General features: G+C 41.3%; 1 protein-coding gene across 9 annotated transcripts in view; it reads right to left on the bottom strand.

Annotated features, from left to right (window-relative positions):
- SP100 (SP100 nuclear antigen) overlaps window positions 1–22,303 on the bottom strand; it is a 127,620-nt gene that overhangs the window by 34,660 nt on the left and 70,657 nt on the right. For all 9 annotated transcript variants that reach the window (XM_019022213.3, XM_019022215.3, XM_019022214.4 and 6 more), the window contains 6 exons: window positions 16,385–16,429; window positions 12,363–12,437; window positions 7,671–7,715; window positions 6,485–6,589; window positions 4,331–4,473; window positions 2,765–2,803 (listed from right to left, as the gene is read on the bottom strand). In XM_019022213.3, the coding sequence (XP_018877758.1) occupies window positions 2,765–2,803; window positions 4,331–4,473; window positions 6,485–6,589; window positions 7,671–7,715; window positions 12,363–12,437; window positions 16,385–16,429 (452 nt within the window). The remainder of the gene's footprint in view (window positions 1–2,764; window positions 2,804–4,330; window positions 4,474–6,484; window positions 6,590–7,670; window positions 7,716–12,362; window positions 12,438–16,384; window positions 16,430–22,303) is intronic.

Below are 22,303 nucleotides of genomic sequence, written 5' to 3'. Positions count from 1 at the left end.
CTCTTTCGGTCCTCCTACTTCAAGGGGCCTGCAGGCATGTTTGTCTAAATTTGGAAGTGTCCAGGTGCAGTGGCTCATGCCTGTAATCCCAGCACTTTGGGAGGCCGAGGAGGGCAGATCACAAGGTCAAGAGATCGAGTCCATCCTGGCCAACATGGTGAAACCCCGTCACTACTAAAAATACAAAAATTAGCTGGGTGTGGTGGCGTGCACCTGTAGTCCCAGCTACTTGGGAGGCTGAGGGAGGAGAATCGCTTGAACCCGGGGGTTGGAGGTTGCAGTGAGCTGAGATTGCACCATTGCACTCTAGCCTGGTGACAGAGCTAGACTCTGTAAAAAAAAAAAAAGGAAGTGTCATTCCATCCAGAGAAGCTGCAAAGGGAATCGGCCGACTCTTCCTCCACAGCTCCCAGTGACCACAGGGCCCAGAGTCCTGGATGCCATGCAGGTGTCCCAGGAATAACTCTAACCCTTTCTGCAGCTCTCCAGGAACACATCTTTGAAGACAAAATGCCTCCAAGATCCCCAGTACTGTAGCTCTTCTCCTGAAGGTAAGCACCTCTCCACTTTCTCCTGAATCTTGAGAGCTTGCTTTGACCTAGGGTATCTGTGGAATGCAACAATGACTGCTAAAGCTTTTACCTGTAGCTCAAGGCAGAGAAGCCTTAGACAAACCACTCAGTGGGATCCAAGGCATGATGATAGAAGAGGTGGCCATATTACCACCTGCCAGAAGCAATCTGGGCCTTTTGGCTAAGATAATGTATAGCAGCTTAGTGGCCTAGAATCTCCCACTCCATCCCATGAGTTATTCACCCAGGTAAGACAATGAGGTTGACAGAATCCTTAAGGTTCATCCTTTTGGCCTCCTTTGTTTTGCATTATTTCATTGGCCAAGCCCATCACCTGGAGCTTTGCAGTGGCTCCACAGTTGTTTGTTTAATGGATACATAAGTGCATGAACAAATGAACACAATTGTCACTTGGGAGAAGAGGTTTCTTAGCAGCCAGTAAACGATTAGCTTGGACTTTTATGACTTATTATCCTGGGGTATCTCAGCTATCACCAGCAGGTTTAACAAAAAACTTATAAGCAGGAAAGCTGGCAACAATAGCACTTACCACGCGGTGCTGAGAGTGACACAAGCATTAGAAACCGAGGGGAGAGGAGGGAAGATAGACCCTCCGGGGAGATCCTCTGAGAACCGAGGCAATTTCACCTCTAGAGCTGTGGGCCCTCAGGGAATGGAGAGAGGGTGCCTGTGATGAAGGGATGGGAGATGGCCAGCTCAATTGATTAGCCCAGACTGCATCAGCCTTGACTGTCTGGCAGTGGGTAGACATGTTTGATTTTAATAATTATATCAAATAATGTCTTTCTCCAGAAAACCCAGTGGATACAGAGCCTAGTCACTGAATCTCTAGTCATAAAGCCAGTGGAGCAGGTAGCCCCAGGAGCCAGTTTTGTAAAGATAGTGACTTCCTGGTATGGCAGAAATATCCAAGGTCACCCATGTCAGAGCTTAGGAAAATGGAAGTTCTTCCATCTCCTTCCTTCACCAGGTTCTCTCTTATACCCAGCCTTGGAGAGGCCATGGAAGGCATCAGTGATCTCACCATTTTTCCATAGAATACATATAGTATGAAGACCACTGGTCTATGAACTCCATATACTACCTCCACGGAGGGAGAATTCACCTTCACAGATAGAAGTGAGGTCTGTGCAGCCCTTTTACTGGGGCCAAAGGGCCTCTCCACAAACGAAAAGATTTTCCAGGTCAGCAGCCTCACAGGGCACTCTGCCTCCCAGTCCAAAATTTTCACCTGAAGAACTCTGTGTGTGTGTGTGTGTGTGTGTGTGTGTGTGTGTGTGTGTGTGTGTGTGTGGTGGAGGTAAAAGATAAAAGAAAAGGAGAGAATTTTTTTGTTGTTTGCTTCCCTGGGTGACATATGCCTGTATATACATTTTAGGGGGAATTCTCCATTAGGTCATGTGTAGTGACCATGGGATGTTTCTAGGGGAACTTTTGCTTCATATTTATTTCTAAAATATAGAATCCAGAAAAACCAGTGAAAAACTACCAGTGTTTATATTGAGGTTGCAAAGGCACACTGTTTTGTGCATTTCAAACTCATGCTTATTTTTCCAATGCCAGCCCTATCTTTTATATTTAAAGAAAGTATGGCGCCAGGCATGGTGGCTCATGCCTGTAATCCCAGCCTTTTGGGAGGCTGAGGCAGGCAAATCACATGAGGTCAGGAGTTTGAGACAAGCCTGGCCAACGTGGTGAAACCCCATCTCTACTAAAAATACAAAAAAATAGCCGGGCATCATGCCACACGCCTGTAGTACCAGCTACTGGGGAGGCTGAGGCACAAGAATCGCTTGAACCAGGGAGGTGAAGGTTGCAGTGAGCCTAGATCACACCACTGCACTCCAGCTTGGGCGACAGAGCGAGACTCTTTCTCTTAAAAAAAAAAAAAGTATGACATTTAGCTCCTTTGCTAAAAAACACATACAATTCAGTTCTGTCTTTTAATCTATTTCTGAGGATTGTTCCCACCTCTATCTCAAACGTTTTGATGTTCAAACGAGCCCTGGACTTATACATTGAATAATGTTTGAAAGCAGCAACGGCAAAAGCATCATATTATAAAATCAAATTTTATGATGATGGGTCAATTTAAAGACTGTAAGGCCACAGAGACAGAAAATCAACAACATAATAGACGAGACATTGGCAGAAGATCACTTGATCATCACCTTTTTTCTTGTGCTTGGTGGTTCTGGCAGAAGTTTGTTCTAAAAAAGAAAAGAGATAAATGATTTGATGGGTTCTTGCTTTTATTTTGTGAGCTTAGTATTTCTGACTGCCTTCCAAATATTCCTACCTGGATATCCCACTATTAACTCAAATTCAAGGTGTTTTCATGGAAATTACTTTTCATGATTCTCCAGGGATTCAAGGAAGCATTTCAATGCCTTCCTCTGGCCTCATGACTTCTACAATCAGTCCAGAGAATGTAGCCACCTCATTACTCCCAACTTCTTGACACGTTGTGGAGAAGATTTGCAGGCTGTCCTTTCTATATATGTAGAATGCCCCATTCTACGTTTTTGCTAGTTGTTCATCTTTTTAGACCTAGCTCAGTGCAAGAGTTCCACAAAATGGTCCTCAACCTCAAAGCCAGAAATGACTTTCTCTTCTCTGATCTATTGTACCTCTTCCTGCAGGTGTCTCTTGTGAGAACATTGACACCGTGTCCAGGCCTGTAATTATGAAAGCACAGCCTTCCTTCTGGGAAGGGGCTCACACTTTGTATACCCTCCATAGCTTTAGATGTTGGTTCAATAAGTGTTTACTGGGCAAAGATCTTTTATTTGTGTAATAGTTATTTATTTATTTTTAGAAATGGGGTCTTGCTATGTTGCTCAGGCTGGAGTGCAGTGCAGTGCCTATTGACAGGTGAAACCCTACTACTGATCAGCAGGAAAGTATTGACCTGCTCTGTTTCCAACCTGGACTGGTTCATCCCTCCTTAGGCAATCTGGTGGTCCGCTATGTTGATGCTGAACTTAGCATGGATATCTCATTGGCATAGTACACTAAGCCCAGAACCCCTGGGCTCAAGTGACCCTCCTGCTTCTGTCTTCTGAGTAACTGGGACTACAGACATGTGCCACTGTGCCTGGCAGATTTTTTTTTTAATTGTTAGAGTGGCATGAGGAAGGACTGTGGGTGTGCAACAGAAAGCACTGTATTTGGAGTCGAAAGACACAGGTTCATCTGCAGCAAAGACCCTGTGCCTGCTTTGTAGCATCAAGGGGTTCATATGAGAAGCAATGTTACTTTAAAATGCAATTTATTTATATTCTCTTACAAGAATAAATTTGAGGTGGCCTATCCAAAGAAATCTTGTTGAAATATTTTGTAATCCAGGAACTACATATATATATATATGTTAAATATATATGTGTGTGTGTGTGTGTGTATTTAACGTTTACCTCCCCCCCAAATTTAAGACCTCCCCTCCAACTTAAGTTACTTTCATGTGACCAAATTCCACAGTTTATTAATGGCAGAGTCAAGGCCACAATTTGCTGTCCAACCTTCAAAAGGGTGAGAAATAAAGTACTTAGAGGATTAAGCTGTAATATAAGCCAGCCAACGTGATGTTCAGGTGAGAACGTTAGTAATAACATATGCATGGAGACCTGGGCAGAGGAAGTCATGATGAATTTCTGGGCACTGAGAAATTCTGCTAAAGCTTGGTGTTAGTGAAGCATGACAGCTAAATCCTTGGTTTCAGCCATTTGTCACTAGAATACCTCCATCAGGACTTTCAGGGTATATCCACCGCAGCGTATACTTAGCTTCCAGTTCTTGGATGCTCCGCGGTCTCCTTTAATTTCAAATTCCCTGGGAGTGAACCACCTTTTATCCTCACTCTGTATACACTTCTTTGAGGTTCCTGTAAGACCAAGGCAAAGTGAGCTCCCCAACTGTGAAAACACCTGAACTTGGCCTCCCCTCATGCTGGGGTCTGGGGCCACCCACTTTGGGCTTAGGATCGTAGCAGTGAAGTCTGAATTTTCCTGTCAGATATCAGGGGCTTCATATCCAGCCTGAAGGAACAGAGATGAAGGGTTCTCTCTGTCATGTGTGTACATTTCTTTGACCATCATGCAATGAGAAGAAATATTACTACCAACATTTACCTTTTCAACGTATTTTGCTATATTCCAAAGGTGGGGGTGGGTGCAAAGAATGGCCTTAAAGAATGAGCAGAATTCTTCCTCCTCCCTTCTCTGAGACCTGATATAGAGTCAGCCTGAATTTCAGAGAGGTGGATGAAGGCACAAAGCCCTCTACTATGCTCTTGGGTCCCCAGGTGGCCATGTGGAAGCTGTTACTACAGCCACATCTGCCTTGTCTTGTAACATGTTGTACATGTGGCACAATCAATTATGTTTCATATTTTGAACTCATGGCTATTTTATATTAAAAGTAATTATGGAAATGTTATATAGTGGGAGAAGTTAAATTATGCTTATGCAACATAGTCATGGGGCAAACATTTATATTTGTTGGTGCTCAAAGAACTATGTTGTGGGGAGGTGTCAACCATGACAGATGAACATTAGTTCTGTAATTTAACAATTGTAACTTGCAAAGTATTTTATGTCTGTTTTTTTATTTTTTCTCATAATAATACAGTGAGGCAAGTTATATTATTGTTCTGATTTTGTGGAGAAGGAAGTTCAAGGTTAGAGAGACCGAGAACCTGGCTGTAGATGAATCAGACACTCTTGGTATAGCTGAAACTTGAATGCAGGTCTTCTGATTCTAAACCCTGTGATCTTACCATTTAGCAGAAGGCTAAACAGATGTTATGGGAAATGGGGCTGTGAAAGTTACTGCTGAGATTCTCAGATGTGTACATTTTCCACCCAAGTACTGAGGTGCTTGCCCTTGTAGTGGGTGCTAGTTGGATGTCTTGTGGGCCTTTCACATAGGGTAAGAGGAGATGGCCTCATAGGTTAATGTTTTATGAATTTTAAAAGTGTGAAAATGTCATTGTTGTGCAAAACAGAGTTAACAGAGTGGGCCTGAGACTTTCCTTAGAGGGCCTATATGCAAGGTCAGCCATTGTCCATATGCAAGTTTGGCCACTGGCATTTAGGAATTTGGATTTTAGGAGAGTTCTATCATTCCCAGAACTCACTGTGGGCTAAACTCTTCATAATAAACAATGTGGATAAACATATTGTTTATCCATAAAGATAAAGCCCTTTAGAGATAAATCCCTCTTATTTATGGTTATAAACAAATGCAATTTATTTCTATTCTCTTACAAGAATAAGTTTGAGATAGCCTATCCAAAGAAATCTTGTTAAAATGTTGTGTAATCTGGGAACTACTGATCCTGATGTATTATTTTCAGACATATGTAAATAAATTGCATTTATCTATAACCATAAATGAAGAAGAGGGCTCACTGTGCCTAAACCGTTTGCGCAAATGATATGGTTTATGCTGAACATCTGCTTTCCTTCTGGGAATCTGGAATTTTGGTATGTGCTAGGCAGAGGGCACCCATGTGACTGGTAAAAACCCTGGACTCCTAAACTCAGGCTGGTTTCCCTGGTAGACAACATTTTACATGTGTTGTCACAATTTGTTGCTGCGGTAATTAAATGAGTCCTGCATGACTCCACTGGGAGAGGACTCCTGGAAGCTTGCTTTTGGTTGTCTCTGAATTTCACCCCATGTGCATTTTCCCTATGGTATGTTTTGCATGCTTCACTCATAAACCCTAGCTGTAAATGTGATGATGTCCCAAGTCCTAGGAAAGCTCCTAGCAAATCTTCAAGTCTGGGGCTGGTTTTGCAGAACCTCAAAGTAGGTGTCTGCTCCTAAACAGTATGCTATCTGTGTGGATATTTTCCAGCTGAAAATCGTAGATGGACCAGTAAACTCACCTTGTTTGAATCGCTCCTTATATAGAGTGCCCTTCACCTCACCACAGGTCACAGGAAGTTCAGATTGTTTAAAATTAATATTTTCATCTTTGGGAATTCTTGGACCTGCAAGGAAGCATTTTTTTTTTTCCATTCCATCTACTTTTACAACTGTGCATTGTCCCTCCCCACCTGTCTTGAAAGCTTTCTTTTATAATTCAAAATGTATTGGAGGTATTTCCCCCATGAATAAGTTACATTTCAAAGTCTTTCTTTCATGGCACATTAGATAGCTGTAGATACTGTTGTCCTCCATTCCACCCTCTAAAATATGACACAACAGCCTGGCACGTGGTAGGATCTCAACTTTCAAGCTGGTTGGTCATATCCACCTATCACACAATGATTTTCCTCCTGATGTTTTGAAGGGAGATTTCCACTCATATTATTGATTTGACGTTGTGTTAAAAAAAAACTCTCAAATTTTAGCCTCATCTCCCCATTCCAGGCATTGACTGAGGGGACAGAGGGCAGGATGGCAGAGTGGCACCTAATGGGGCACCTTTCGGGGTGGCATCTGTCTCCCTCTTTGCCAACTGCTTTGCTTCACTTTTTCACTTGAGCTTTCTCTGACACTAAAAGGGAAGCTTGGTGTGGGGGGTTCTAGAAGAAACTGCACATTGAGAGAGGAGGGATAAAGAGAGATTGACGAAGCATTCAAATATACAGTTAGATAGAAGAAATAAAACCTGGTGTTTTCAATAGATCAATAGGGTGATTATAGTTAACATGACTTGATTATACATCTCAAAATAGCTAAAAGAGAATAATCTGAATGTTCCTGGCATCAAAAAAGGTAAATATTTAAAGTGATGGATATCCCAATAACTCTGATTTGATTATATAAAAGTATCAAATTGTCACACGTACCCCCAAGTATTTCTATCTATTACGTATTAATCAATCAATCAACAAAAAAGAAAGTGCACATTGCTCAGGGAACCCTGCATGAGGGGTTGACTGGGGCACTGGGGATCTGGTTCCACTGAAGCAGGTATTGAGGGTTTTAAAATGAACTGCTGGTCAACTTTAAGGCTCCAGTACTAGCTCCATATGCCAATTAAGAAAACTGACTTGTTACTCACAGTACAGAATATTAAATATTAAATGTTTAATTATGAAAAACATATCGATCACTTCTTTTTACCTCTTTTTCTTCTTCTTTTCAAAGGTCTAATGTTGGCTTTTCTTCCTGAGAAAGTTGAAAAACAACATAAATGTCTCTTTACATTGCAAATAGTAGTGTTTTACAAAACCACCATTCAAATGCAACTTTTCAGGATCCTGTCTAGAACTTAAAGAAACATATCAGGAGTCGGGAACTTTTTTTGTAAAGGGACAGATAGTAAGTAGTTAAGGTTTTTCAGTTCATAACCTCTGTTGTGACTACTCAACTCTGTAGTTGTGTCATGAATGCATCAAAGGATGCAACGGTGGCTGTGTTCCAGTAAAACTTTATTTACAGTCAGCAGGATAGATTTGCCCTGTAGGTCATACTTTGCTGACCTCTGATCTAGACTTGGTTACAACCACAATGCTTAACTGAGACGCATCCTATATTTCTCTATTAATATCTCCAAATCATTCCAAATAAATTTGAAACAGTATTTTACCTGCTTCCCAAGCAACAGGAGGAGAGCAAGAATGAAGTTGAACACGTATTCAGTGCTTGTTGTATGCCAGGAGCTATCCTTAGATCTTTGCCTCTATTAACCGACTTCATCTTTACAACAAAATGTATTAAATAGGCACTAGTACTATCCTCACTTTACAGAAGAGGAAACTGATGCTCAGAGATAAATATATAAATTAAAGTGTTGACAATTTTCTTTGGGAAAGAGTCAGAGATAAAAAGTAGAAACATAAGGTCTCAAGACAGACCTCATGGTAGACTCTACCAGTCAGATATGTAAACTTGGAAGGTTTTGTACTGAAAATGGTGAGGAAAATGACCAAGGACTTAAAAACTAACCCAGTGAAGGTTATTCAAGAGGAACTTGTAGAAATTAAGGCACAAGGCCTAAGAGTTGTATGGTTAAAGATAGCACAAAGGATTGACTTAAAAGATATCTCAGGGCTGGGCCCGGTGGCTCATGCCTGTAATCCCAACACTTTGGGAGGCCAAGGTGGATGGAGTTCTGAGGCTGAGGTCAGGAGTTCAAAACCAGCCTAGCCAACATGGTGAAACACCGTCTCTACTAAAAATTAAAAAAAAAAAAAAAAAAAAGGCCGGGTGTTGTGGTATGTGCCTGTAATCCCAGCTACTTGGGAGGCTGAGGCAGGAGAATTGCTTGAATCCGGGAGGCGGAGATTGCAGCGAGCCAAGATCGCACCATTGTACTCTAGCTTGGGCAGCAGAGCGAGACTCCATCGCAAAAAAGAAACAAACCTTGGAAGCATGTATCTGTGTGTTGATCGGTGTGTCCAAATAAAGAGCCAGTCATTCCAGATGTATGTTTAGATCTGCATCGTTCAAATGTGTTTGCTGAAGTCAGGGACACAAAGTGGATGCTCTTTCTTTCTAAAGGTCTGTGCCCATTATTCTGTGCCCATGGCTGGTATCATAGGGTGCGGATTTGGGTCCTGCAAGCCCCAGGAGAAAAACTCCTCCAGATACTCAATCATGAATGCTCCTTCCTTTGAGCAAATTATGACCAGATTAGGCTGGAAAGGCATCTTTCCTTCAATCTAGCATAAAGAAACCTTGGGATTGATGATACTGTATTTTCTGGGCCTCTGTCATAACAATTACTTAGAGGGTTTTTTTTGTTTGTTTTTTAACTTCATCAAGATAAAAATGGTACCATCAGACATTTACTGATAATTCACATGTCAAGAGGAATCATATCCCGAGAAAAAGCATGCTCTACCGCACAAGATGTTGCCCTTAGGAAGTTTATTAAAATATTATGGAGATACATGGAGAGGAGAGATGACTAAACCCATATAAAAGAATTATAAACTTGGCTATTGAACTAAAGGTTTCCCCCCAACCCCCTTTATTTTTTTTGAGACCGAGTCTTGCCCTCTTGCTCTGTTGCTCAGGCTGGAGTGCAGTGGCACGGATCTCGGCTGGCTGCAACCTCCACCTCCCAGGTTCAAGTGATTTTCATTCCTCTGCCTCCCAAGTAGCTGGGATTATAGGTGTGCGCCACCACACCTGGCTAATTTTTGTATTTTTAGTAGAGACAGGGTTTTACCATGTTTCCCAGGCCGGTCTTAAATCCAGGGCTTAAGCAATCCACCTGCCTCAGCCTCCCAAAGTGTTGGGATTACAGGTGTGAGCCACCACACCCGGCCTGAACTAAAGGTTTAAAAGAAACATGTAAAATGTGGAAAAATGGAGACCTCAAGGAATTAGATGAAGCTTTCTTACCGCTAGTTCCTTGTCTCTCAGATAAAATTGCTCTAGATCGGTCAGTTTCAAAGACCATGATTGGGCCAAGTGTGGTAGTTGATGCGATTGCCACAGTAAAATGTCATCCACACAGGGGTGGCTCTGTGTGGGACTCTCCCTCCTGTCACTCATGATGCTCAAGTTGCAGGTGCACCCAGGAAAACTGGCCACTTCTGACTCTTCTCTCCTCCTTCCCCCAACTCTCCCTTCTCCCCACAGTTCCATCAAAAGACACTTGCGTTCTGTCTGCTTTCTTCTTTCTCATAAAGTGGTCAAACTGGAGATCCAGCTCTGGCCATAACCTGGGTCTGTTCAGCCCTAGCCATTATTGGTCAATGTATATTCTCTTGCTCTCAGTTTATCTCTGTTTAAATCCTTCTTGGACTGCAGGGATTTCCTTTCAATCAAAACCTATTGAGGGCAAACAACTTCAGGGCAAACACCAGAAGCTCATTGCGCTGCTTCCCAGCTCTTGGCCTGGAGACATCGGGGCTGAGGAGCAGATCATGTGTAATAAGTGCCGCAGAACTGTGCTTTCCAGTGGTTCTTTGTGTGTTCGCTGGCTCCAGCACCTCACTACAATTGTATATCCGGGCAGTCAAATGCCTGGACAAAGCAGGATTTAACTGTTCTTGGGTCTACCAGTTTTAATTCTACATTAACCACGTAAAATAATAATATGTTCAGAAAAAATTAAAAGTTATTTTAAAATATATATTTTTTCATAGCAGGGACTAATCATTCTTGGCAAAAGAGTATATCACCGTGTTTAGGCGACTCTTTGGTTATCTCAGAATATTCGCAGAAGCCTCAACATCCAAGAATGCCACAATAGGAGCCCAGTACTCCTATATCCTAAGGCAAGATGCCAGTCTATCTGCAAAGAACATGGTAGGCGATTGGGAGCCTGGTTCTGCCAGCATCAGCCTTCCCCACCTCCAGGCCTTATGAGAGAGGCCACATTTCTCTGGAGAGAATTGTCAGATACCTTCTCTTAAGCCAAATGAGGTTTAAAGACATCTAAGCAGGAGATGGACCTCTGTCCCTGGGAATGTCAGGGAATGAGAGACTCTCAGACTCACCTCTGAGAAGCGTGAAGGTGAAGGTCATGGCTAGCGGGGTCAAGGGTGCCAGAGGGCTGAGCTGGGAGCCAGCAGGGGAATAATGAAGAAGCACGATTCCCATGGTCTGGTGCAGACCTTGTGGATGGGAGCTGTACTGGGTGTTTTTAAGAGATACTCTCACTGAGGGAACAGCAGTGGGTTGTGTATCTTCTAGAAGGACCATCCGGTGTCTTAATTCCCAAGCAGGTTTGCCACCACCAACTATGGAGAGGCAGTTGCATACACTGCTTCTGCCATTCTAGTGTGGGAATTCATAGCCAAAGGAAATATATATATATATATGTATCTATATATAAAAATATATATGTATCTATATATATATAAATGTATATATCTAGATATATACATTTTTATATATATATAGGGGGGGAGAGAGAGAGAGAGTCTATATGAAGTTATGTGGCCAGAGAAAGAGTTTTAAGTGTTAAAACTCTTTTAGATGACAAATTTGTCTGTAAATTTGAGCAGGATAACAACAGGGCAGGCTGGCAGGAGATGATGTCTGTCTTCTCTGCTTGCCTCCTCCTTCATGCACCTTTCTCCTGGCTGAAAGAACAGCTCATCAGAGTTCCAGAATCATCTGCAAATTGTACAGGGAGGAGGCTTTGCATTTCAGAGCCTCTATGTGGTGGAGGTGGGGACTGAAGAGCTGACTTAGTAGAAACAGGTGTAAAGGTCTTAAAATGAACTTGAGGATGCTGAGCTGCTGTTCCAACCCTTCCAGCCAGTGACACTGGGGAAGAGGCACAGTCTACAAGAGCTCTGTGCTGATGATGTGGGAGAGGGGGGGCTGTCCATGGTTTTTACCGAGTCCTGTAGGAGATCCATGGAATGAGAAGCCACATGGGAAGCTGGTATGGGCCTTGGAAGGCAGCCAGTCTAGTCTAACTGACTTAATTTCACTTTACAGATGAGTAAACTGTAATTTACTTGGGGCAGACCCAAGTCCACACAATTACCACGTGGTGATGGGCAAGAGGAGGGACAGCTACATCACTTGTGAATTACATAGGTTTTGTTTGTTTTGTTTTTGTTTTTATGCCAACAACTATTTCCAGCCTTGAAAGTTATCAGCTCAGCAGAGGAATCAGTGCAAGCAGCTCCTGGGCCCTGGGGTATGGTTGCAGATTCATCACCTAGCTACTTGTTTGTGGTGTTATCATCTTTTTTTCCCTGACATATTTTGGAACTTGACTACATCTGATATATTTCTCAACAGTAAGTACAGCTACATAAAGCATTTAGGAAAAAAATGTTTCTTACTAAGAGCATGAGAATTTAGACATTATTTATTTAAAATGTATTTTTTTTTTTTTACCTCTTTGTTGCCATCTTTTCTTTTGGACTTTGTTATTCAGAGTTAAATGTTTTCTAGGTCTGTCTTTCTTTCTCCCTGAGAAAATAGGAAAATATAAATATGGATGGTGTAAAAAACTCACATTATATATAATAGTGCTTTCAAAAATTTTATTTAGCTATAACTTTTCCAGAGCCTAACACACAAAGAAAAATATGTAACACATAGCCTTGCAATTACCAAGCCTTTGATGGTTAACCTGGGTTCATCCTAGATTTTCTTTCCTTTACCGTGACATTAATCCAAATTCATTTGCCTCCCCCCAACATTAATTTTAAAAAGAATTTACGACAGTTTCATTTATATCCCAAAGAATACTGTAAGAATAATAATAATGAGGGCTAAGACTTAAGTGCTTATTATGTGTTAGACACTAACACAAGATACTTACATCTACTAATTCATTTATGAGATAGAGACTTTTACTACCCCTATGACCAATGAAGAAATTTCAGCATACAGATATTGCAAAATGAAGTGAAACATTGCAGATTTCCTCTGGTTGTAGGCAGAAATCAATGGCAGCAATGCAAGAATTTGGATTGTCCTGCTCATTATGATGGTGAGACACCAGCCACCATCTTAGCCCTCAATGAAGGCTTTGAGGCTGAAAATACAGTGAAAATGACCAAAGACCTTATTCACATAAGTTTGGCCAAAAAATTAGGATCTAAGAAACTAACCAAGAGATTATTGTCCAAGGGGAATTTGTATAGAGATTCAAGTCCCAGAAAGCCTTAGGGTTAGGACTAACAAAGGGTTGATTAAATCCCTATTTCAGGAATATGCTGTTAGATTCAGCAGGTGATGGGGGTAGGTAGAAAGATAGTGAGGTATGTGCGGGAGCATCTCATGAGTGCCATGTTTAAAGGTGCTGATCCTTTCCTTTCCTTTCCTTTCCTTTCTTTTCCTTTCCTTTCCTTTCCTTTCCTTTCCTTTCCTTTCCTTTCCTTTCCTCTCCTCTCCTCTCCTCTCCTCCCCTCCCCTCCTTCCCTTCATCCTTTCCTCCTTCCCTTCATCCTTCCCTCCTTCCCTCTTTCCCTCCCCACACCATCTCCCTGTATTTTTCTTTCCTTTCTTTCTTTATATGGCCTGGCCACAATTTGAACTTGTCCAACCATAAATATCTTAGACAAACAAAGACTCTTTTTCTGTTCATCTATGTCTTTGGTCCTGTAGTAGTCGCCTTTCATCAAAGTCCATTGAGGACAAACAAATTAGAGGTATACAAGTAGTTTAGTTCCGTTTACTTGAGCTCTACTTACTAGAAGATTTGGGGCTTAAGATCTGCTAATACTATAGAGCTCTTGGGACTTCCTTTGTAATTATTCTTTGCAAATTGTCTTGCTCAAATACCCCACAGGAAGTAGTGTGGCTATTCTTGGATTTCCTACCCAAATACTAAAGGTTAACACCATGTTATAGAAGTTGAGTAAATTGCTCCTCCCTCCTTAAGGCAACTGAGAAGACTTCAGCTTCAAGGTAACTGATCTTCACCTTCAGGAGTTTGAGGAAGTCAGAGACATTGATAGACTCAATCCTAGAATGTTGAGAGGGTATGAAGAGTCATAATTCCTATAGGTCTCCCTAGGGAAAGGAGGAACTCACTTAGTTCTTCTTGAGAGATATTCTCTCTGGGAGAATCACTTGGATGGATGAGTTGACCCCAGCAGGAGTGTAGTGTGGACCTCCCAGAGCTGGGAGACTGAGGGAATTGGTAAGCAGCCAGTTGAAGTTCCTGAATTAGGGGAACTTTGGTTGAGAGGTTCTCTCTAAGTTGAGTGTCTCTGAAGAACTCACAAATGAATATGGCTCATGCATCCACCATATCTAGGAGACACCAAAATCTATAAGGATGGTGCAAAAGTAATTGCAGATTTTGCTATTCCCTTTTTTTTTTAAAGGCAAAACCCACAATTACTTTTGCACCAACCTATATAGTATGAGGGCCATTCCTGCTCCTGTCCACTTCCTTCTCCTCCTCCTCCTAGACCCAAATTAGCTGAAAGCAATAGACACTGAGTGGAGTTGGAGAGGAAGTGTGGATGAAAGTAAATGCTGACTTCACCCAGCTTCCCTACCACATAATTTCCAGTTTTAATATTATATCAGCTCACACTTTTTAATATTAAATGAGATATTACTGCTAAAAGGGACTAGCATAGCTCTAGGGCTTACCTAAGACTTCATCCATTGGCAAAAAAAGAACTATTTGAGAGAACAGGTTTGAAAAGGAAGTAGAAGGAATAAATGTGATTTCTGTTTAGACTTAACAAATCCAAGTATTTTAATAAAATAGTTAAGGTAGAGAGGCTTCCATAGAAACCAGTAGAAACATGAAGGAAAAAACATCTTAGACCTGGGTAAGTACAAACTGGAATATAACCAAGATGACAGATAGGTATAGAAATAAAAATGATAGAGATGCTAGAAATATTATATGTATATACTTACTTTATAGTAGAGTTATATTTAAAGTTACTTATACTTGAAAATATATCATTTACATAAACATATGTGTCTATGTATATGAGTGACAGACAAATAATCAGAAGTAATGGGAAAAAATATATCCAAATATGCTTTAGCTCTAGAGGAAAAAGTGCTACTATCTCTATAGTGCCATATCAACTTGCCAGAAGTATTTTACAAGATGTAAAAATAAATAAATAAAAGAAATAAAGTATGCAAGAGAAGCATAAGTAGAATGGGAGATGGAAGGAAATAAAGGAGAGACAAAGAAGAGGAAGAAAAGGAGGAATGCAATAAGCATAAAATTCACAAGATCTGATGAAGAGAATGGACTGTCACACCTTTTTTATCTTCACAGTGTGGCATATGCTCTGATTGAGTTTGGTTCACTGCCTGTAATCCCAGCATTTTGGGAGGCCAAGGCAGGTGGATCACCTGAGATCAGGAGTTCAAGACCAGCCTGGCCAACATGGCAAAACCCTGTCTTTACTAAAAATACAAAAATTAGCCTGGCATGATGGTATGCGCCTGTAATCCCAGCTACTCAGGAGGCTGAGGCAGAATTGCTTGAACCTGGGAGGCAGAGGTTGCAGTGAGCTGAGATCGTAGCACTGTACTCCAGCCTGGGTGACAGAGCAAGACTCCATCTCAAAAAAGAAAAAAATAAATAAAATAACCCCGTGTTTCTTAGGCTTAGATCTGGCTTCCATGTAATTGATTCAAGTTCTCTCTGTCTGTTTCTCCATGTTCTGTCCTGGACTGTATTAGTTACAACACACCTTTCTAACACTTCCTCCTGTTGCCTCATTTCCTAATCAAGGCTGGCATGTCTCTGCCCACATATCTCTGTAATGCATCTCAGCTTCCAGCTCCTGTCCTTGCCAAAGAGTCTCAGGTGACAAAAAGGCTGGATCTGAATAAATGGAGAGTCTGAGTTTTCCTCCTCATTTAAGGGAATCAGTGACTTTGGAGGCAAACATAAAGGGCAAGTAGGCATATTGCTATTTGTCACCCATAATCATTCCTTCTTCCATAAGAATAGACTTACAGCTGAACCAAGGACTGCCCGGCTAGTGTTACATTTCTCAGCCTCGCTTTGCAGCTAGCTCTGGCTGTGTGACCAAGTTTTGGCCAATGGGATGTGGGCAGAAGACCTTTGAGTCTTTCTATTAAAATAAATAAATGGCTGGTTCTTTTGTCAATTTTTTTTTCATTCCCACTGGTTGGGAGACAATGTCAACCAGCTCAGCCCTTGTGGTCCCACAGTTGGAAACCTCATGTTAAGGAAGGCAGACTGCCTACCACTTCTGGGCTCTTAGATTATTTGGTTTAAGCCACTGTATTTTGGGATCTGTTTGTTACAATGACTTAGCTGGTACTCTGAAGAATCCATTAGGTCTGAAGCTACCGTGGCCCATAGGAGATTCTGAGGCTGCAGCAAAGATGGGGTCTGGCAGGAAGAACAGGACCACAGTGAGTTCAAAGGAGTAAATCCCCACATTTCTTCTTACCTCTTTGGAGACCATTTACTTTAGATCTATGCCTTCTCTTTTTTCCTGCAAACAGAAAAGAAAGAAAATAATCCTTTAGAACTATAAACAAAGATTTACACACTTTATATGTCAATAGTTTCCAAGTATTTAATTTTGTTTTCCTTCTACTTTTGTGGGGCTAAGTCCTCGGCTACCAACATCCCGTCTTGGTTGTTGTCACGCAGAAACCAATAACCACAAAGCAATCTGTTTTTACACAGTGCCAATCATTTACACTATGCTTGTACATATCCATATGTGGTCTTATCATTCACAATAAAGAAAGTTTTAAAAGTAGCTGAAATCAAGCAGAAGGTGACAGCAGCAGCAGAAGAGTACCAAGAGGGTCAAGCAATAGTAGGTCTAAGAAATCACCAGTGATGGCCGGGCACAGTGGCTCGTGCCTGGAATCCCAGCACTTTGGGAGGCCAAGGTGGGTGAATCACTTGTAGGCCAGGAGTTTGAGACCAGCCTGATCAACATGGCAAAATCCTATTACAAAAATTAGCCTGGAGTGGTGCCATGTACCTGTAGTCCCAGCTACTTGGGAGGCTGAGGCAGGACAATTGCTTGAACCTGGAAGGAGATTGCAGTGAGCTGTGATGGCACCACTGCAATTTCAGTCTGGGCCACGGAGCAAGACTCCATCTCAAAAAAAAGAAATAAAAAAAGAAAGAAATTACCAGTGAAGTACACCTCGTGGAATTCAGAGGCATACTTTGAAGAGCTAAAGCTGTAATTGTGTTTATAACAGCCAGAACTTAAGAAATAAGTAGAAAAAAAAAGTCAGAGAAATGAAGACAAATTTAGAAGGCAAATAAAGGAGATTAGACATTTCAGAAATTAAAGTGAAGGACATAGATTACAGAAATAGGTAAAGGAAACAAGAAACTTTAAGAATGATTAAACAAATTAGAAAATGAGCTGGGTGCAGTGGCTCACCCCTGTAATCTTAGCACTTTGGGAGGCCGAGGCAGGTGGATCACCTGAGGTCAGGAGTTTGAGAACAGCCTGGCCAACACGGCGAAACCCCAACTCTCCTAAAAATAAATTAGCTGGCATGGTGGCACATGCCTGTAGTCCCAGCTACTTGGGAGGTTGAGGCAGGATAATCACTTGAACCTGGGAGGTGGAGGTTGCAGTGAGCTGAGATGGCTCCACTGCACTCCAGCCTGGGTGACAGAGTAAGACACTCTTCCAAATAAAATAACATAAAATAAAAATTAGAGAGAAAATAATGAATGTAAGTGAACAACTTATTGGAGCTCCCAAAGAAGAAAATCAAAATAATAGAATAAATACTTGATGAAAAAAGTCTGTGGAATTATAATATAAATTGAAATGTATATATCAAAAGTACCTATCTCTTCACCCTGTGACAGAGAAATTGACCCAAAACAGCCAACACTGAGATATATTTCCAACAAATTTATTGGACTTTAAAGATAAATTAAGAATTGAATGGGCGGCGTAGGCAAAAAGTTATTTTCAAGGGAGACTTATTGGCCACAGAATTTTCCACAGCAACATTTAATGCCACGGGAGAGTGGAGAAAAACCTATAAGATATTTCTAGAAACAAAGAATGAGCAAACTATTTTTCAGGTATAAATAACACAAACACATAATTTTGAACAGAAAAATTCTTGGAATGTAGTTTCTGAGTCCTTATTGAGAAAATTACTAGAAGATATACTTCAGCAAACTGAGGTAGAACTGAAAAATTCTGGCAAAAGGACCAAAATAAAAGTGGGCAGTAGGGTGACAGATGAGAATATGAAATGCATATGCTCTGACAATATAGAAATAGTATAATAACAAAAAATATGAGAAGGGTTAGGTGCAGTGGCTCATGCCTGTAATCCCAGCACTTTGGGAAGCATAGGTGGAAAGATCGCTTGAAGCCAGGAGTTTGAGACCAGCTTGGGCAACCCAGCAAGACCTCGTCTCTACAGAAAATTTGAAAAATTAGCAAGCTATGTTGGTGCAAACCTGTAGTCCTAACTACTCTTGAGGCTGAGGTAAGAGGATCACTGGAGCCCAGGAGTTAGAGGTTGCAGCTAATATTGCACCACTGCCCTCTAGCCTGGGTGACAGAGTGAGACCCTGTCTCTAACCAAACCAAACCAAAACAAACAAACAAACAAAAAACAGGGAGGAGAGAGCAAAAATAGGCTGTAGGGCAAGTTCTTTGTTTATTTTATAGGTAGGAATCCAAAGGTATTGTGTTGACAAATCCAAGAGTAGATGTAAAGCAAGGTTAATGGCTGAAAGGTAAACATGGTAATGGCACAGCCTAAAATTGGATGGGAGAGGGAAAAGACTGGACAATGGAATGGCACACAGGCTGATTTTATAAATCTTCTGGGTGGGAAACTAAAGGATACTGTCTAAAATAGAGCACCAAAGGAATCATATAAAGGTAATCCTAAAAGTAGTCACTAGAACAAAAATGCAAACCTTCTTTAAATTGGAAGTATACACTCCTACCCACTGAAAAAATAGGAAATGAGTGTGGGCTGCTTATCCATTCATTTATTTCAAGGAAAAGACTCAGAGGTGGCTCACATATCTTCTGCTTATATACCATTGGCTAGAACCTAATGACGTGGTCAGAGCGAACCGTAAGGAAGGCTGAAAGTATCGTGATATGGTTTGGCTCCGTGTCCCCACCCAAATCTCATGTTGAATTGTAATCCCTGTGTGTTGGGGGAGGGGCCTGGTGGAAGGTGATTTGGATCACGGGGGCAGATTTTCCCTTTGCTGGTCTCATGATAGTGAGTTCTCACAAGATCTGGTGGTTTAAAAATGTGGCAATTCAGCAGCCAGCACTGGGACTCACAACTGCCTAACACTCTAAGTTCTCTGGGCAGGGGAAGGGTGGCATCCATCTCTATAGCTCCAGGCCATGCTTCTCCTCTGCTGGAGCCAGGGAAGCTGGATGGCTTGGTCCCAAGATGTGTCCCTCACAGCCCAACACACTGGCTGTGGCCTACTATAGCCAGAGTGCCTCTTCAGGCCTGACCCTGACTCATCCTTCCTCACTGGGTGGGGCTTCCCTGTAGGAACTCCAATAACTCCAGCCAGAGGCTCAGGGACAGAACCCAGATCTCCTTGGGCCTGAGCCCATAGCAGAAAGGCCACAGTCTCCATGAACCAGCAGACTTAGCCTTTCCTCCTGGTAGTTCTGAGGAATCCGTGCAGCCCAGACAACTGGGTTTCCCCCCGCCAAAGCACACCTCCTACACCAAGGGACAGTCAATGTGCTTCATTGAATAAAACCTCCAAGAAATATGGGACTTTGTAAAAAGACCAAAGCTATGATTGATTGGAGTACCTGAGAGACGAGAAGAACGGAAACAAGATGGAAAACAACTTCAGGATATTATCCAGGAGAACTTCCCCAACCTAGCAAGGCAGGCCAACATGCAAATTCAAGAAATACAGAGAACACCACCTAGATACTCCAGGAGAAGATCAATCCCAAGATACATAATCATCAGATTCTCCAAGGTCCAAATGAAGGAAAGACCAGAGAGAAAGGCCAGGTCACCTACAAAGGGAAGCCCATCAGACTAACAGCAGACCTCTCAACAGAAATTCTACAAGCCAGAAGAGATTGGGTGCCAATATTCAATATTCTTAAAGAAAAAATTTTCAATACAGAATTTCATATCCAGCCAAACTAAGCTCCACAAGTGAAGGAGAAATAAAATTCTTTTCAGACAAGCAAATGCTGAGGGATTTTGTTACTACTAGGCCTGCCTTGCAAGAGCTCCTGAAAGAAGCACTAAATAAATAAAGAAAATGCCAGTACCAGCCACTGCAAAAACACACTAAAAAGTAAAGACCAGTGACATTATGAGAAAACTGCATCAACTAGTGCGCAAAATAACCAGATAGCATCTTGATGACAAGATCAAATTCACGCATAACAATACTAACCTTAAATGTAAATGGGCTAAATGCCCCAATTAAAAGACAGACTGGCAAACTGGATAGAGTCAAGACCCATTGGTGTGCAGTATTCAGGAGACCCATCTCACCTGCAAAGACATGCATAGGCTCAAAATAAGGCAATGGAGGAAAATTTACCAAGCAAATGGAAAGCATAAAAAAAGCAGAGGTTGCAATCCTAGTCTCTGACAAAACAGACTTTAAACCAACAAAGATCAAAAAAGACAAAGAAGGGCATTACATAATGGTAAAGGGAAAAATTCAACAAGAAGAGCTAACTATTCTAAATATATATGCACCCAATGCAGGAGCACCCAGATTCATAAAACAAGTCCTTAGACTCCCACATAATAATAGTGGGAGACTTTAACGCCCCACTGTCAATATTAGACAGATCAATGAGACAGAAAATTAACAAGGATATTCAGGACTTGAACTCAGCTGTGGATCAAGTGGACCTAATAGACATCTACAGAACTCTCCGACCCAAATCAACAGAATATATGTTCTTTTCAGTGTCACATGGTATTTATTCTAAAATCGACCACATAATTGGAAGTAAAATACTCCTCAGCAAATGCAAAGAACTGAAATCATAACAAATAGTCTCTCAGACCACAGCACAAACAAATTAGAACTCAGGATTAAGAAACTCACTCAAAACCACACAATTACATGGAAATTGAACAACCTGATCCTGAATGACTCCTGGGTAAATAATGAAATTAAGGCAGAAATCAAGAAGTTCTTTGAAACCAATGAGAACAAAAAGACAACGTACCAAAATCTCTGGGACACAGCTAAAGCAGTATTAAGAGGGAAATTTATAGCACTAAATGCCCACATCAGAAATCTAGAAAGATCTAAAATCTATACCCTAATATCACAATTAAAAGAGCCAGAGAGACAAGAGCAAACTAATCCAAAAGCTAGCAGAAGATGAGAAATTTAGAAAACCCCATAATCTGAGCCCCAAAACTCCTTAAATTGATAAGGGATGTCAGAAAAATCTCAGGATACAAAATCAATGTGCAAAAATCACAAGCATTCCTTTACACCATCAGTAGGCAAGCAGAGAGCCAAATCATGAATGAACTCCCATTCACAATCACTACAAAGATAATAAAATACCTAGGAATACAGCTAACAAGGGATGTGAAGGACCTCTTCAAGGAGAACTACAAACCACTGCTCAAGGAAATAAAAGAGGACATGAATAAATGAAAAAACATTCCAACCTTATGGATAGGAAGAATCAATATCATGAAAATGGCCATACTGCCCGAAGTAATTTATAGATTCAATGCCATTCCCATCAAACTACCATTGACATTCTTCACAGAATTAGAAAAAACTACTTTAAATTTCATTTGGAATCAAAGAAGACCCCATACAGTCAAGACAGTCCTAAGCAAAAAGAACAAAGCCGGAGGCATCAGCCTACTTGACGTCAAATTATACTACAAGGCTACAGTAACCAAAACACCCCCATGGTACTGGTACCAAAACAGACATATAGACCAATGGAACAGAACAGAGACCTCAGAAATAACACCGCACATCTACAACCATCTGATCTTTGACAAACCTGACAAAGACAAGTAATGGGGAAGGGATCTTCTATTTGATAAATGGTGTTGGGAAAACTGGCTAGCCATATGCAGAAAACTGAAACTGGACCCCTTGCTTATGCCTTACACAAAAATTAACTCAGGATGGATTAAAGACTTAAAATGTATAACCCAAAGCCTTAAAAACCCTGGAAGAAAACATAGGCAAAACACTGAGGACACAGGCATGGGCAAAGACTTCATGACAAAAATGCCAAAAGCAATTGCAACAAAAGCAACAATTGACAAATGGGATCTAATTTAACTGGAGAGCTTCTGCACAGCAAAAGAAACTATCATCAGAATGAACAGGCAACCTACAGAATGTGAGA

This window comes from Gorilla gorilla, chromosome 11 (assembly GCF_029281585.2).
Source record: "Gorilla gorilla gorilla isolate KB3781 chromosome 11, NHGRI_mGorGor1-v2.1_pri, whole genome shotgun sequence".
NCBI lineage: Eukaryota > Metazoa > Chordata > Mammalia > Primates > Hominidae > Gorilla > Gorilla gorilla.
Note: the sequence above shows the minus strand (reverse complement) of the source record. Positions and strands in the feature narration are given on the sequence as shown.